This window comes from Leptonychotes weddellii, chromosome 14, assembly GCF_054177405.1.
Source record: "Leptonychotes weddellii isolate Sample4059 chromosome 14, ASM5417740v2, whole genome shotgun sequence".
Taxonomy (NCBI): Eukaryota; Metazoa; Chordata; class Mammalia; order Carnivora; family Phocidae; genus Leptonychotes; species Leptonychotes weddellii.
In genome coordinates, this window is record NC_138382.1 from 77,342,971 (window position 1) to 77,359,829 (window position 16,859).

At 57.1% G+C, this 16,859-nt stretch overlaps 3 protein-coding genes across 16 annotated transcripts in view; 1 reads left to right on the plus strand and 2 right to left on the minus strand.

Moving 5' to 3' along the window:
- Nucleotides 1-712, minus strand: part of AK8 (adenylate kinase 8) — a 112,418-nt gene extending 111,706 nt beyond the window's left edge. For 2 of the 3 annotated variants that reach the window (XM_081803865.1, XM_081803863.1), the window contains exon 1: nucleotides 568-712. In XM_081803865.1, coding sequence (XP_081659991.1) covers nucleotides 568-651 — 84 coding nt within the window. In that variant the 5' untranslated portion in view covers nucleotides 652-712. Of the gene's footprint in view, nucleotides 1-502 lie in introns of all 3 variants that reach the window. The other variant, XM_081803864.1, reaches the window with a different exon arrangement.
- Nucleotides 94-10,452, plus strand: SPACA9 (sperm acrosome associated 9). Of its 6 annotated transcripts, XM_081803873.1 has the most exons (6): nucleotides 954-1,364; nucleotides 2,590-2,782; nucleotides 6,229-6,409; nucleotides 8,442-8,644; nucleotides 9,325-9,472; nucleotides 10,379-10,452. In XM_081803873.1, the coding sequence occupies exons 3-6, from the start codon at nucleotides 6,266-6,268 to the stop codon at nucleotides 10,388-10,390; spliced, it is 507 nt and encodes a 168-aa protein (XP_081659999.1). In that variant the 5' UTR covers nucleotides 954-1,364; nucleotides 2,590-2,782; nucleotides 6,229-6,265; the 3' UTR covers nucleotides 10,391-10,452. The 6 variants fall into 6 exon arrangements, with proteins under 6 accessions (XP_030895723.1, XP_081659998.1, XP_030895719.1 ...); XM_081803872.1 differs by lacking the exon at nucleotides 954-1,364 and adding an exon at nucleotides 791-946 and having other exon boundaries at nucleotides 9,325-10,452; XM_081803871.1 differs by having other exon boundaries at nucleotides 9,325-10,452.
- A 913-nt stretch (nucleotides 10,453-11,365) lies between these two features.
- The window catches only part of TSC1 (TSC complex subunit 1), a 49,749-nt gene continuing 44,255 nt past the window's right edge, over nucleotides 11,366-16,859 (minus strand). For all 7 annotated transcript variants that reach the window (XM_081803856.1, XM_081803861.1, XM_081803859.1 and 4 more), the window contains one exon: nucleotides 11,366-16,654. In XM_081803856.1, coding sequence (XP_081659982.1) covers nucleotides 16,120-16,654 — 535 coding nt within the window. In that variant the 3' untranslated portion in view covers nucleotides 11,366-16,119. The remainder of the gene's footprint in view (nucleotides 16,655-16,859) is intronic.

Consider the following 16,859-nt stretch of genomic DNA (forward strand, 5'->3'; position numbering starts at 1 on the left):
CCAGAAGGGGCAGGGCTTTGCCAAAGCGCACACAGGGAGAGAGGGCCCGGTCAAGTCAGACACCCAGGATGAGAGGTTGGGAGCAGCCCCGAACTCCCGCCCTAATGAAGAAGGGCCGTGTGGGAAATGCTGCCGCCCGAGCCACAGGGCTGCTGTCCCCTGTCCCCGGTCGCAGCCATCTCAGGGGACGGTGATGTCACCTTGAACTCGGACACTCCCCAGCTCAGAAACGAACACTGCAGACAGGCTGGGGACTGTCAGCGCGGGAAGGGCCCCCTTGGAGACCAGCTCTTGCAACCTGGCATTTCACAGCTGCCGGAACTGAGAAAAGAATGGGACTTGGTCCAGGCCATTGAGCAAATCCTGGCCAGGGCCTGCCCCCTTTCCTCCCTCCTGGGTCCGCAGGGCAGGGACGCGGGGCGTCCTCCGACCGAGTCATCCCTCGGGGTCCCGGCGGTACAGGAGTCGGACACCCCCCAGCTGCGGGGTCGCCGCCGCGCACCCTATCGCGACGGAGGCTCCCGGCCGGCGCCCGGTGTCGCGACAGGGCGGGGCCGTTTCGGTCACCTGCATCAGCTCGAAGACGTGGTACGTCTCCCCGTACTGGGGCATTTCCGGGGGTATGTGGTGCGGGGCGGTGGTCGCGTCCATACCGCGGTGCAGTGCTCCCGCTCCCTGGAGACAGCGGTCGCTAGGGCCGGCGCGCCGCCGCGTCATCAGCACGCGCCCGCGCCCTGGAGACCGCCGTCGCTAGGGCCGCCGCTCTACGTCATCAGCGCGCGCCCGCCGGCCCTCCAGGCTGGAGCACGGCTTGGTCCCCGGCTCCTCGGCCCGCGCGACCAGCCGCCGGGGGGCAGGTGCTTCCCCGCGCGGGCCTCGCTCCGCAGTCTGCATGTCTCAGCGGGACCCCTCAGGCCGCTCCAGCAGTGGCCTTCTAGGACCAGAGGTGCCTCGGGAGGGCCCCCGGTGCTGGGACGCTCAGGGTCACGTCGACCCTCCCACCCCAACAGAGGGGATGGGAGGCGGGTCCTGCGCTGGTTCCGCCGTCGCACCCCGACCCGGGCGTTGGGAGCTCTGAGGGCCGGCCCAGTTCTGTTCTCTGGGCCTCAGTTTCCCCATCTTTAAAATGAATAGAGGTTGGGGAACGGTTTGAAAAAGTAGGGGAGTCCCTGGGGCGGGCGGGAAGGCCTAGGCTCACGGGGTGGGGCGGGGCTGCCACGTGACCCGATTGCTATGGCACCCACGGGAACAATCGGGTCCGCGGCCCCGCCCCTTCTCATCGACCTCCCCAGCCCTGGGAAGGGCCTCCCCGCCCTTCCGGGGCCCCAGACACCCTTGGAGGCACTCCAGCTTCAGAGCGCTCTGTAAGTGAAGGCTGCTCTAGGAGCAGTAAGGTTAAAGCGGGCCGGGGGCGGGCGGGCCCACCCAAACCCTGGGGGTTGGGGGGAAAGGAATGGAGGGGACTGCCGCTGGTGCGGGACCGGGGTGGGGTAGGACATGGTTGGGGGAAGGAGCTTTTTGAGTTGCGCCAGTCCCCAGTGGGACAGGGCAGGCAGCCTGGTATCAGACACAGCGTGAACTAGGAGCTCTAGCTTTTTGTCTGTTGCCATTTTTAGGAGGAGCTACTCCTGGTTTTGAGCCCTCAGTGTTCTTAACAAAACTATGGGGTCTGTACATTATGGACAGGACCTCTGGCATTGTCAGTACAGATTGCCCCAAGTTCAGCTCCTGGCTCCACCTGGCCTTGTGAGCCTGCTCTGTGCCTCACTTTCCTCCCCTGTGAAGTGGGGATTAGGGAAGGATTCCAGGAGCTAATATACCTGAAGTATTGGTAACTGGCATGTAATAAGTGCACAATGCATAGGGGCTACTATTAGCCATATTATCTCGTTTAATCTCTGCACCAGCCCTGAGAAATAAGTACCTTCATTCCCATTTTACAGATAAGAAATTGGAGGATCAGAATGGTGAAAAGTGGTTGTGGCTGAATGACTTCTGGCAAAAGTCATTTCCCTTTTCTGGGCCTCTTTCCTCATCAGGGGTTGATCGTGAAGCATTAAAATCAGAAGTCCCCTTGAAGATCTTCTAATCCAAACCCCCTGATTTTACAGATGGATAAACTGAGGCCCAGAAAGAGGGAAATTTTTGGCCAAGTTCACTTGTTAAGCAAAGGCAGAGCCAGGGCTGACGTCTGACTCCTAGCCAAAGCCGTCACCACCGGCCACTTGCCCAGAGACATGCCCTCCAGTGTAAAAGGCTGCAGTTCTGCCTCTTCCCCTCAGAGCCGCTTCCTCAAAGCGTGCACACCTTGGTTGGCTTGTCAAAGCCAACTGCAAAGACAGCTGGGGAAGAAAAGGAAGCTGGCTCCCCCTGAACAAAGAACACAACAACCAAACCCGCAATTTGCACTGGAGAGGTTCACTTTGCTTCCTGGACATTTCTGAAATGACTTGCCTTTCTCCTCATTTATTTTAAGCCTTAGGCGCTTTTCATACCACGATTTAATCTTCTTTAGCAGCCTGGAAAAATACAAATCAATTAAAGCCTAAAACCTATTGGGTAATCATTTTTTCCTTCCTCCTCCCCCAGATCGAGAAGTGCCTGCACCCTGTGCCTTTCATCCACACTAATTTGGCTGCAGTGACTCTCGTTCAAGGGACGATCACTTTGGATAGCTTATTACAGCTCTTCTCACGACATTCCTGGTGCGCATGTCACAAGTCGCTAGGATCAAGAGCCACGTCAGTTTTGCTCTCAGGGGCTCTTGGGGCCACCAGCCGAGGTAGTGCTATAACCTTAGAGAACTTGACAGCCCCAGGAAGCCCCAGGAGGGTGGCAGGAAGTCAGACACCTAGGGCAGCCCCCTAGGGGATGGGGAACAGAGAACAGTCTCACGGGAGTGGAAATGAGGCCCAGGGGTCCAGCCAGTGCCTGACCCCTAGGAGGGTTTGAGCAGCTTTTCAGGCCTTTGGTATCCCCTCCACCCCACCCACCCGCTCCCAGCTCTGGTCAATCTGATGTCTGGCATGTCTGTCTCTATGGACCATCACAGAGAGAGGAGGGAGCTATCCGAGAGCCCAGACTTTATAAAGTCAGGCAGAGCTGAGTGGGAGATCCTGGTTGGCTCACTTCTCCTACCTGGGTAACCTCAGCTTTGTCATCTGTCATGGGATAATCATGGTACCTTCATAGGTGAGGACTTAATGCATGGCCAGGGTTTTCCTAGGGCCCCATGGAGAGTAACTGCTGTTAGGAGGATTGGGGTGGGTGTTCAGGATCTCCTTGAAGGCTGGAGCATGGCTCTAGTTTGCCCTGCCCCGCACCCACCCACCCCCTGCAAAGGACCCTCTTGCAGACTGTGAAGCTCTTCATCCCGACACGCCCATCCCACTGCCCAGCTTCCTTTTCTCTTTAGCAGTGCCCTTATCTAAAACATGGTTCATTCACTCATCCTTATTGTCTGCCTCCCACTCTGAAAGTTAAGTCCCTCCAGGAAAGGGGATCTTGTCTATTTTGTTCAATGCTGTATATAGCCCAGCACTCAGAATGGTGTCTGGCGTATGGGAGGCATTGCAGAATGAATGAATGAATGAACGAATGAACGCATGACATGCTTCTTACCCCTTTTGGCCTTCAGTGGTTCTCCTAGCTTTGTCTGACGCTTAGGTCCCTCGGCCTTACCCTGTCCACTGCCTTCTGTGCTTGCTCACAATATTCCACATAACCCCCTCCCAGCCTCTAGCCAGGGTCCCCACCCCTCTGCCCCACCCTCCCCACCTCTCCTCTCCAGGAGGTCAAGCCCTCAGCAGCCTCTGCTGCTTTCGGGGTGCACACCGTGCCTGTCGTGGCCTGCTGCCGTGATTGTGTGCACACCGTGTAATTACAGCTGCTTTCGCTGCCCCGACAACCGGGTGCTGCCGCATTCCAGGCCCTGGGCTCCACACCTGCCACCTGCCGCAGTCCTCACCCCAAGGCTGGGAGGCTGGCCCTGTCCTCTCCCAATAGCATGTTAGAACGCAGAGGCTCACCCCGCAGGGGCACCAGGATTTGAAGCGGGACTATGGGACTCCGGGCTTGGGTTCTTAACCACCCAGCACAGCCCCGAGCGTTAATGGGGGAAGGCCAGACTGAAAGCACGTGCTCCCACTCCTCCCCCGAAAACCCCCTGTGTGCTGGGCTCCGACTTTCCTAGGCCTTCAGCCCCCGCGTCACTTGTAAGCCCCAGGCCCAAACTAGGTGAGGCAAGTAAGGCGGTTGCCTTGACGCAGAATGTGAAGGGCACCAAAAACCCCCGCCATCAGGACAAATAACATTTAAAAACATCAAAACTAATGCAAAAAAACCATTGAGAGTAAACTATTAAAAATTTAAAGACGGGATCAGTATTACTTGTTGCTTTTGCCTCGGACTCCTGTACAGCAAAAGGCCCCGCACTGGATCCCATCCTGTGTTTACTTAAAATTCAGGCACTTTGTGGACTTTTTGCTATTGACTTTTATTTCTTCAAATAGTGTGTCAAATATTTTTACCTGGCTCGATTGCTGGGCTTTGTGGTGCCCCTTCAGTTTCACACTGAGGGCCTCACCTGCCTGGTAAGCCTGCACCATTGGAGATACAACCCAAAACCTTGCCCCCCTTTACCCCGTCCCCCATTGCCACCTCTGGGCAGGGGGTAGGGGGACCTTGGCAGGGGTTCCAGGTGTCTGACAAAGAGAGGGCCCCCACTGCATCCCCACAACCCAGGCTCCCCTTTGCGCTTGCCCACGGCAGGCAGGGGACTGAGTGGGGAGGACACGGGCGCCCAGCCCGGCCCTGGCCCAGGCCCACCCCCACAGAGCTGCAGCTGCTGTGAGCAAACAGGCACTGTGGCTCCCGGGGGGCGGGGGGGGGCGGTGCGCTGGGCACTGCTACTGAATGTCCTCCTCGACCCACTGAGGTTCACAGGGCGCCATTATCAGGGCCCATCCTGGTGCGACTCAGCTCCCAGCGCTCCCCGAGTTCTCTGATGTGCTGCCCCCGTCGTGTCCTGCAGGCCACCTTCTCATCTGTTCTTGCATTTCCTTTCATCCCTCTTCTTGCCTCGGAGATACCCTCCCTGCTCCAGCCCTGCCCTGGGCTCGGGTTGCTGAGGGAGACACAGCAGAAATGGCCTCCCGTCTCCCTTGGGCTTGCTCCTCTCCACCTGGGGCCTGCCAGGAAGCCTGGGATGTCTTCTGCCCCGCCCCAGCCCTTGCAGCGACTCACTTGGACCCCACCTTGGCTCAGCCTCCTCTGACCCCCGCGCACACAGGGCACACGTGTGCTGCTGCCTCGTGGTGGAGGCGCGGCGGCTGGGGCAGCTTCGAGGACTCTGGTCAGATGTCAGGAAGCCTGGGACCTAGGGGGTCTCCGACAAACTTGCTGTGACACCCTGGACTTCAGCTGCCCCCCCGCTGGAAGTTAAGGGGAGTTGACCGACTGAGGTCTCCCAGTTCTGGGGCTCCATAAATCTGGGCCCTGGGTATCTTGCACAGGTTCAGCAAAACTGGTGTCACAGAGAGCAGAACCCACAGCCTTCTCTGCTCACAGAAGATTCTAGACGCCTTGTGGACTACCTGAACCACAGCAGGGACAGTCTGTGAGGCACCAGAAGAGAGCACTCCCCATGGCGTTAATGTTTCCCATCAGGCCAGCCCCTGCCCTGAGAATGTGCCAGCCTGAGATCAGGGCTCCTGACCCAAGCACAGAGCAGGGAAACTGCATCTTCTCACACTCGACAATCCAGGACAGGCTCTTCCCCTGCTTGGCCCACTGGAAACAATCCCTAGACTTTCCCACCAATTGCAAAGAGGCAGATGGTTTAAAATGATTTGGTCCAAACTGATAATCACAGATCTTATTTTCTGTGACATATGCCGTGATCCCCTCTGTTGCTGACAGCACAGGAAGGCATTGGAGGCTCTGTGTGTGTGTGTGTGTGTGTGTGTGTGTCCACGGTCTGGAGAAACTGAGGACCAGAGCAATCTGTGTCCACACTTGAGGGAAGGAAGTCACAGTTGATGGCAAAGAATGTGTCCTTGGAGGGTAGAGGGACCTGGGTCAGGCTCTGCTCTGTCTTGGACGGCCTGGGGCATCTGGAGTGAGCGCGGTGCTCGCCCGAGAGGGGCCTAGGCATGTTGGTCTGGGATTCCAGAGCTGGCTCTGCAGTCTGTGCCTGGGGCCTCAGCCCTGCACTCTTCCTCCCCATAGATCCCCCTTCTCCTGTGAATGACCGCTGAGGAAGACAATGAATGAGGTGAAGGAGTCTCTTCGAAACATCGAGCAGAAGTACAAGCTCTTCCAACAGCAACAGTTCACCTTCATTGCCGCTCTGGAGCACTGCAGGGAGAACGCCCACGACAAGATCCGGCCCATTGCCAGCATCGGACAGGTGGCATCCCGTGGGCTGGCGGGCGGTGGGGCCGGGCTCCCAGGGGCCTGCCAGGCCCAGAGATTCCTGGGTGACACCTTACTTGAAAGATGAAACTGAAGCCCAGAGGGGGCAAGCACCTTTGTGCCAGAGTCAGGACTCGGAGCCTAACTAGTGGAATGAGCCAGGCATCCCCTCCCCAAGTATGTGAGTAAATAACAAAGTGGTTACAAACATGGGCTGGACACTGCCAGCCAGGGTTCAGGTCCTGGCTCAGCCCCACGCACCCTGTGACCTCCGGCCGGGAGTCACCTGTCTGTGCCCCAGTTGTCTACTCTGTAGAGTGAGAACCTCCGGGGAGTATGTGGATTTAGGGAGATCATGAGGGAGACTCTCAGCCAGCGTCTGATGCCTGTGGTCCCAGCTGTCAGATCCTACTGGGATCTGAGAAACTGGGAGGTGCCAAGCACATTACTCCACCCCCCACCCCACCTCCGTCTGCAAACATTTTCACGTAACCCGGGTGTCCTCGTGAGTTAGCTCTATCCCAGTTTGCTTTGCCGAAGACCGAACATGCCTTCCAGGAAGCAGCACACACGTAGGTGGGACCCTCCCAACTGCACTCATGCCTCGGGCCCACGGTCAGCTTGTGGAAGGCCAGTGGCTCATGGCGTGGGGCGGGTGCGGCCTCAGAGCTCAGAACTGCTTAGGAGAAGTGCACGGGCCCACAGAGAATAGCAACCCTGCCTGCATCCTTCAAAAAAATCCTTTCTTCTAATATATGTAAAAGCCTCTCCCGGTTTTTTAACTTGAAAACTTTTTAAACCTACAGAAAATAGCCTCTTTCCCCTGAACTATCTGCAAGTCAGTTAGCTACATCCTTTTTCTAGCCCGTTTCCCAAAGGCTCTGACTTCCAAGACCACTGGACAGGTTTATCAGGAAGGAGCATCTGAGACCCGCACCCCCACCCCCCTCACACGCACAAGGGAGTGGCCTTCTGGTCCCTGGTTCAGCAAAGGCTCTTGGTAAACAGCGGCCCCAGGGTTTGACTCTCTGTGGGAAGCCCTCCCTGAGCTGGGTCATCCACAGGTAACCGGCGCACACACCAGGTAGCCCAGTGACTGCTGTGTTGTGGTTACACCGCGGGCCAGGCCCCTCCTCACCCTCCGCAGTGCCCAGCAGATATGGAGGTGGCCAGAGCCCCCCCACCCGCCAGAGCTGCTGGACTTGCAACCACTCAGATCATGTGGGAGGACATCCCCTAGCAACAGAAAGGCGACCTGGTTTAGACTTAAAAGTTCTGGCTGCTAGGGGAGGGAGGTGATGTCCCCAGCCACCGGCCCACCACGGGTAGGGCCTGCCTTGGGGAAATGGGCCAGTGATCCTGCCTGGACCAGAGCCAGTTTCTCCCCAGCCCAAGGCCAGGCCTCCCCCTTGCCTGACCTCAGATCCAGAGAGACAGGGGCGGGGCAGGGGGGTGAGGTTGGATAGAGAGGAAGAGCCCCTGCCCGGGAAGGACCTCCATTCCGCCCAAGGAGAGGGGTTGAACGCGATCAGCCGTCTCACCATTCTGAACACCTTTAACGACTGGAGAAAGGCGTCCCGACTCCTGCATCTGGAACACGTTCACAGGGGAGCTTTCGTTTTGTTTGGCGTTTAAGCTCTTCATCCTAGAGTTGGTGTCGGTGTGTGGTGTGAGGTTCAGACTACCTTCTGTGGGTGATCCCTCTGCCGGCTCCCCTTGTCCCTCCTTCCTCTACCTTGGAGACACAGGACGAGGAAACTTCAGAGGATTTAGTGCCTTCTCTCTGCTCCTCAGTGGGGCCTGAGGGGGACTGTGGCCCGAAAGGTCGGGGAGCAGCGCTCTTTGCTTTAGGTGTTGGCTGGGGTGCGTGGCGCCTGGTGGGGTTTAGATGAGCGTGTTGAGAGGTGCGAGGTCCAGGCTGCACGGCGCGCGGCGCAGCGCCTGGGACGCTCCGTGACCGTAACTGCGTGCAGACGCGTCGGCCCCGTGACCCCGCCCCCTGAGCGCCCGGCGTGCGGCCCCCACAGGTGCAGAGCTACACGGAGCATTACTGCAACAACGCCACAGACCGGCGCGTTCTGCGCCTGTTCCTGGACATCTGCGCGGAGCTGAGCAGGCTGTGTCGGCACTTCGAAGCCCTGCACTCCGGCAGCCCGGCCACCAGCAACCTGCTTGAGAAATGCAAATCCCTGGTTAGCCAAAGCAACGACCTGAGCAGCCTCAGGGCAAAGTGAGTCCCTTCTGGGCCTGTTGCGGAGGGCAGCGGGGCGGGGAGGGAGCGGGGCGACCCGCAGGAAGGAGCCGGCTTCTGCCCACAGGGCAGGTGCGTCCCCGCCGCGGGTGGATCCTGTGGCGACTGTCCAGACCCCCTGCCCCGGTGGGAACTCCCAGGCCCACTGACTTACTGGAAGGGCCAACCCCACAAACCGTTTTAGTGCAAACGAGGGCTGCTGAGGCCACAGGTAGAGTGGAGCTGGTACCGGGCAAAGGGAAGGGGGGTCGCAGGGCACGTGTTCCCAGAAGCCCACGGAGAAGCCCCAGTACCACCAGTGCGGCTCCCTCATTCTGCGCCCTGGGGGCCCTCAGCACAGGGTGCCCTGTTCCGGAGCACGCCGTTTAGTTATCGGGGTGGAGAAGAGGCAGAGGGACTAACCAGCAGGTTTTGGAGCAGTTACGGCAGGTGTCCACGGCCCCTGATCCGGGGTTCTACAACCGAAGGCGAGTGCTTCGAGAGTCCTGCCCCTCACCCCTGGATTAGCCAGGGCTCCTGGGCCGCAGGCCCGCCGAACCACGGTCCGGTAGAGAGTGCGGCTCGGCCCGTGCGGCCCTAAGCCTCCCCAGGGGATTCTGAGGGGCGGCCAGGATTAGGCCTGCCCCGGGCCTGGACGGAGCCCTCTTGCTGCCCCGCAGGTACCCTCACGACGTGGTGAACCACCTCAGCTGTGACGAGGCCAGGAACCACTACGGAGGCGTCGTCAGCCTCATCCCCATCGTCCTGGACTTAATGAAAGAATGGGTCGCCCACTCGGAGAAGCTGCCCCGCAAAGCCCTGCAGCATGTGAGTGAGCCCCAGGCACGCCAGGAAGCCACCGGGGCGGCCGCTCGCCCTGCCTGGACCACAGGCACCCAGCCTCGGTTAAGGAAGCACAAACGTAGGCGACTTACAAAAGACAGCCCCAAACCTAGGGGGAATGACATAGGATGTCTCAAACCTCCCTGGAGACCGCCTGGCGGGAAACTGTAACTCAGAGCCGGCAAGCTGCTGCGTCCCGTAGGGTGCTTGGTCACTTAACTTGGTCTCCACCGGCTGATCCATTCTTTGGCGCCCACAGTCCCCGCCACGGATGAACCCCAGAGGGCCTGCCCAATATACTGTTGAGAACCTCTCTCCCTCTGTCACTTTCACTTCTAAGCTCTCCTCGCCTCTGAGTGTCCGGCTCTGTGCCAATGAAGAGGACCCCCACTTTCGGTGTTGGTGGGAGCGGGTGTCCCGGGGAGGCTGCTGAGAGCTGGGGTCACCGGCCTGCCCAGGTGCTCTGGGAGCTCCCAGCCCACACCCTGCCGGGCCCGACCACGCTGCAGGTCCGGCTTTCTGGGCCGAGCCGCCGAGCCGGAGGCCTGCCAGCTCCTTTCCCACCACAGCGGCAACTGTAGGCAAGGCTCGGCTCCTGCAAGATCTGGCTGCTTGGCCTGCCAGGATGCTGAGGGCCGGCACGGTGGACTTCCTCAGTGTGATTAGGTCTCTGGACCAAAACCCAAAGAGGAACGAACCTGCCTTTGCTCTCCTTTACTTGGGAGAGGGGAGGCCATGAGAGAAGCCGGAAGAATTTTGATTTTATGGCTCCCGTGCAAGGACAGTTTCCTGATTTTCACAACACAGTCAAGGCCCCGACATTATAGAATGTGTCTCCGGCTTTTGCGCTTGCTGGAAGTTCTGACTGACTGTTGGCTTTTCCCTTCACAGGGGGCGACTTAGCTTCTGTGTTCTTGCTTCCTCGGGGGCGACCGTCAAGAATAAAAAGTGTTCTCCCACCTCTCTGCCTGGCTTGGTTTCCTGGGAGTTATCCCTTCTTTATTTACCCTAAGACCTCAGAGGACACTGGCCAGTAGCCTCACAAGCAAAACCACGAGCAAAGAGCAACCACTACAGACATTTGCTCTCGGGGGGATCATGCCAAAGACCCACAGGCCAGCTCGTAACTGGCCTTCCGTAGTTAGAAGCTGTTCAGACAGGAATCTGAATAGACATCTGAATTTTCCAGACAAAATCAAAAACTGCCATCTCTGAGTCTTTCTCTCAAAGAGCTGCTTCCGCCATTAACATGGGCAGAGCACACCGATTTCCAGGGACAGCTGGAAATGTCTGTTCCAAGGAAGAGATGGTGAGGCAAGGCTGGATCGAACAATTGTTTGAGGTAGTTTCCTGCCTTCCTCCAAACGGAAGGAAGGTGGTGGGTGCCAGCTGCCCTTTTCCCTGGCACACTCACAGAACAGGACCGGTAAGCTCTTGATGACCTCGGTGTCACCTGGGTGCCACCAAAAGGACTGTATTAAAGCCAACGGCCAGCCAACTCGTAGGGAGGCAAGCATACTCCCAGCACGAGGTGGGACAGCAGTGCAGCCCCTGCAGGCCGTCCGGCTTGGAGAGTCTGGGTGGGGATGACTCACGTCACCCGCTCCATGCCACCATGCCACTCTCGGGGTGGGGGGGGGAAGGCAGGAATCCGAGGCAGAGAAAGGGAGTATCTGTGGCTGTGGGCCAGAGAATGGGCTAGAACAAAAAGGGTCCTAGAGAGACGAAAGCCAGATTCTACTTGTCAGCACCTCCTCCAGCCACCTGAGATGACCAACCAAGCCAGGCTGGAAGCTTCTGCATCCGTGGACGGGTCCCTACTTTGCCTACAAGCCCCTCAGAGGCCAGCGCGAGTCACTTCATGTCAACACAGCAGAATAGTGCAAAACAATAGATTTTTATTTGTTCACAGTTAAACACAAGCAACTGCCTTGACATTTTAGAACGTTCTAAGAAGGACAGCAAACCCTTTTGATTCCAATTCCCATTTACTAAGATTGTACCATTTTCTCTCGCAGTTCTTGTTTATGGCATCTGACGTGGATTGTTTGACATGCTTTTAAGATCAAGGCGGGAAGGTTTAAACCTTTTGACAAGAGGACTTTCTCAAATTTAACTAAAAGCAGTCGGTTAAAAAAAAATCTTTTTTTCACTGATGGGACCCCTTTAAACTGCAAGTTAGCCACATGTGGTTGATCCATGATTGAGTTACAAAACTAGATTATGTCTTAACAAAATCTGTTCCTCCGTAATATACTTATTATGGTCCATAGAAGTCTTCTGAAAAGTGATCACTGATTCTTCCTAGTGCAAAATGCCCGGCCGCCTCTTTGATCAGCCAGAGTATCTGCTGCATCCAGCAGCGCTGTACCCTCCTGTCCAAACACTGTAGCGAGGTGGGGGAAGGGAGGAGGGGGTGATGGGGGGTGGGTCTCAAACTCTCAGGGGTCTCCTCTAAAGCATCTATTCCAATGGTTCAACTGACCTACTTATCCCCGATGGACAATTCGGTGGTGAAGGGAAGGGAAGGGGGGCAGAGGGCTCTGCAGTGGCGGGTGCAGGGGCTCACTACCCCGGGGAAGGCTTCCCTGGTTGCTACAGCCCCTCTTCTCTCAGGTGAGCACGTACAGACTGGAGGACAGCATGGAAAAGACGGGAACCCACTCTCCCTGCACACGGCAGAGAGTCCTGGATGGGGACACGAGCCACATGGGACAAGGGTCACAGCAGCAGCCTTGGGGCCGGGCTCCGACCTACACTTGCTCTTTCACCTACACAGAAAAGCCTCCTGGAGGGCAACCAATTCCTCTGCCACACGGGGGAGGGGAGGGAGGAGGGGAGGGGAGGGGCAAGGAGGGCTCGAGTTAGAGAAGTCTGGGCAGAAACATACAGACATGGTGGGGCTGGAGATCGGTTTCCAGCGTGCACCTCCAGAGTGGAAAGGAGCAGAGGGAGCTGCGCTGATGGGGGTCATTCCATGAGCCCCTCTCTTCCCCGCAGGAGACGTGGGTGGGATCTCTGGGTGGGATCGGGCTCGGCCTAGGACCACTGAGAGAGGCTGGGTGGCCCTCCACCCGGACTGTGGCTCCAGACCAAGCCTCCGCGCCACCCACACTCTCCTTAACCTGCACGGCTTCCTCCCATCTCTTGGCACTCCACGTGGCACTTTCTCTCACTCGTTCTTCCGTTCTTTCTGGCTTCAAGTGGCATGTTCTAGTATTTGGTACAAACTTCCACTGGCTAGTCACAGCACATGCTATATTCTCTACACAGAAACACCCAAGTTTTCATTCGGAACTGTGAGTCTGAACCCTTACAGCCCAGCTCACAGGGACCCCCTCATCGCGGCCGCTGTATCAGCCACCCCCTTCTGCACAACCGTAAAACTTTGGCCTTTTGTGACAAAACCTCTAGAAACTACACAGGCTGTGGCAAATGGGGACGGCCCAGGGTCTAGAGTTTCGTGTCCTGTCGTCCTGATTTTGCCCCATGATGTGCCAGCCTCTTGGACCACAGCTGCACGGTGGGCTCACCATCCATGTCAGTGGCTCCCAGGTTCCCTGCTCGGAAGAGCTGGCCCCTTTCCCCTCCACACGGCACACACAGCAGCCGACCTATCGCTTCTCTGCACCCACGGAGCCTGGTAAGAATCCCCAGCCGCTGAAACACTCTGCTGACCAAGCTAGGAAGGCCACGGCCGCCCACTGGCCGCCCACAGCTGAGCCTAGCACTCAGCTCACGGAAGCCTTTAAAAACCTCCTGACCCAAGAAACGACCTCTGTCTCCTGCCTTTGGATTTATTTTCTTACTCGTGACTAGGTACTTCTTCCAATGCTACACTAACGATGTCTGTAGACTTTATGGCAGAGCCCTGTCAAAAGCTTTTTAAAAATCCCTCAAAGTCCTGTCTGAGAGAGGCCCATGCGCTTCCGTCCTGCAGTGGACTCGGGAACGCGCTTTCTCTATGGAGACCACGCCGCCCCCATGAACTGTAGTGCTCCTTTTGAAAACAAATTTCATGCTGCCCAAGAAGCAGACTGCAACCCCAGGGCCTGTGCTGACCCTGGTTAGTGTCGGGTGGGGAGCAGAGCAGGTCACGCACGCTGGCCACACGACTCTGAGGCAGGCAGCGTGCTCCGAGTGGCCGGGCAGAGGCTGCCCGAGCTGCCCAAGCCTGACCTGCCCAAGCTGCTCGACCTGATGCTCTAACTATTCTAATACCTTTGCCCTGCCAGCTCCCAGGCTCGAATTCTCTCTCTAGTGTCCCTCTACTATCACCTTTCAGTCCTTAAAAAGACTCGCTGCAGCGCAATCGGTGACCTGTTGGCCCCTGGCAGGTTTATTGTTTTTAAAACCAAACTAAACCTTACTATTGACTTGAGTCCTTTGCAACATAAAAACCTAAATGTTCAGGCTGGGTAACTTCAACACACGTCCAGGCCTCAATCCCCCAGCCTTGGCTGAATAAAAAGCCCGGCCCCCTAGAACGCAAAGGAAGCTGAGCGCAGCTCCCCTAGGCTGGCCATGGTTGTCGAGCTGAGCAGCCGGCTGGGCCGGAGGGATGTGCCAAGGGCCCTGGACCCAGAGACCTGCCCGTGGAGCCTCCAGCGCAGGCCACGGCCCACTTCACCACGCTGCCTCCCCCTTCTCCCCTGTATTTTTACATCTTCTCAGTTCTTAAAAATGTTTTTTCTTTCTCTACATTGGCCTCTGCCTCTGCCAGTTAATCAGGGAAAAGGCTTTGATTTAAACGCCTGGTGTCTTCGTTCTGTGGCAGTCTCTCAGGCGGGGGAAGGGTGAGCATTCTGACCTGGTTTCAGTAGGCATCCAGTTAACATGTTTCCTTTCTGAATTTGTTCGTGTTTTCCTTTCCTAAAACTGAACTAGGAAACAGGACATACTCGATTTTATGCTCTCCTTTGGACAAAGCTGAATTCACCACATGGGGTTACTGCTAGTCCACACGGGACATCCAGCGGCCACTGCCGGGCCGGGCAGGGCCGGGCACAGTCGAGCACACCTGAAGATCCTGTCCCGACGAGGCCTCCTGCCAGTGTAGTGGTGGTGACACAGCGTCTCTTGTGACCTCGCCCCCTCTGGTCAGGAGTGCTAGAATGTTTACTGCAACACTTAAAAGACCTTCACCCTCACATGCTGGAAGCTTCTGTAAGCAATAAGATTTCGTACCATTACAGTCCGTCTTTTCCCCCCTCACGGCTGAACCCCCTCATATACTTTTAACTAAAAGAATAAAAAAGAGAAAAACCAAGTTCATCGGCTCTTTCCTACCGGTCTCTCTCTGCCTCAGCTGGGACACTAAGCAACAACTCTTAGGCTTCTAGCATCTACCTCTGGAGCCTGTGTTGAGTTCAGATGCTGTGCTGCGGTCACCCGAGCGTGTGCAGACAGCCCAGGGTGCACGTCAGACCGCCTTTGTCAACGCTCGCCAGGACTCTGCTCTAACATGCTCGGCCACGACTAACGTGCGGGAAGGGAGCAGCAAGCATCAAGCTCCCTGGAGGTCGGCCCCGGAAAGTTAGCTGGTGTGAGAAAGCTGTTACCTTTTTGGTGGTCTAGAACCAGCAACGGCGACGCGGCTCTAGCAGCCTGAGAAGCAATGGTCATTTAAATGCCGAAGAAACTCTTTGGACCTTCAGAGCCTTTCTGCAGCAGCATCACAAAGAAGCTGACACAAACGAGAGGCTCACGGAAACACGAAGGGAGGGGTGAACCCCGAGGCTCAGCTAGCACAGCCCTGCCCGAGGGGCAGTTCCTGGTCCACAAGGGCTTCTCAGGCAACTGCTCAAGCCACCAACCTCCCCTCCTGCAGAGAGCGGGTTTTACCACCCCTACGCCAGCCTGGTCAGAGCAGTCCCAGCTTTCTAGCAAACACCAAATAAATAAGAGGTAGCGGGGAAGGAGGGACAGAGCATTCCCAAAGGAAAAGGATGGTCTCCATGGTGCCAGCTCCAGACTCCTCTAAGAACAGACGTTTGTTCACACAGAACTTTCTAGGAAGCTTATCAGAACCGCCAAAAGAACGTAAGGGGGAATAAACAATTGCTTCTCTAGATCTGCTGCTAGAGAGGCTGCACTTCAGAACCAAAAAGCGGTGACAAAGTCTCATGCGAAAAGCTTCCACATGAAGTCGACCGGCTTCGCAAGCTACATACATCCCTGTGGAAAGGGACAAAACGAGACTTACCTGCAACACCACCAGTTACCTGGGCTAACGGACAGCCAACCCATTCTCCGAGTTTCAGGGAAGGAGAGAGTGGTGTGTTAGACTCAAAGATTAAATTTGGCCTCATATTGCACAGGTTCAAAGGGCGCAACCATTGTGGGGGAAGGAAGAAAATAAAGCTACTGAGGAACGCAAACTGGCCCTCGGATTAGTCCACACTGCTGGGTAAATAAAGACAGGCTGGGGAGTGGGCTCAGGGGAAAGTTAAGAGGCATTTCAATGCCAGATCCAAAAACCGTTCTGCATTCAGTCAACTGTCAAAAGGACCTCCATCCCATTTCCACCGCGTGAGCTAGCCACCCAGACCCTGGAGACAGGAAAGCCTGGGAACGTGCATTCACACCTCCTGTTCTACGCCAGCAACCTGCAAGTTAACACTGAGTGACCGTCATCCTTCGCTGTGTTCATGATGAGTCTCGTTGTAGTCCATGATGTGGAGCTGTCCAACACTGTCCAGGTTCGGGGGGGAGGGGTGCAGGCCGTCGAGGTTCGGGGGGGTCTTGGCTTCCACACCCGGGTCTTTGCCCAGTTCTGTCTTTAGCGTCTCAGAAAGGCTACTGATGGTCACACTGTCCTCATCACACTGACTCTCACTCTTATTACGAAATAACTCTCGCGCCTTCATGCCCAGGAAGCTTTTTGAACTGGGAAGGGAGCCGACAGTCGTGGGGATGCTGGTGGCAGACTCTCCCACAGTAGTTTCCCACCGACTGCTGAACAGGCCGGCCCTTTGGATGGGGGGTTTCTCCGGGGTTGAAAGCTCGCTGCTGCTGCCGCCGCGGCCACCTCCACCCCCTCTACTCGTGCCGCTGGCCCGCGCGCTGCCACCGGGTCGGGGGGGCTTGGTGTCACCGTTGTGGCCAGATGCCTCTTCGCTGTGCCCTGTTACGGAATCCGAGCAGCCGTCCTTGCAACAGGCAAGCCTGTAAGAAACCCAGGGAGGAGAAGAGGGGCGGCGTTGGCGGTGCCTGCGTGTGTGGGAGGGGCGTGCAACTACGCGGGCCCACAGACACTGAACTCTGCGCTTTCGAGTGGGGAACCTGAGTGGAAGGTCTCGGCAAGAGAAACCGAGTCTCAGCGAGGGACGGGAGATGGAGATCGCACATGTGAGCACTTCCTGTGACCACA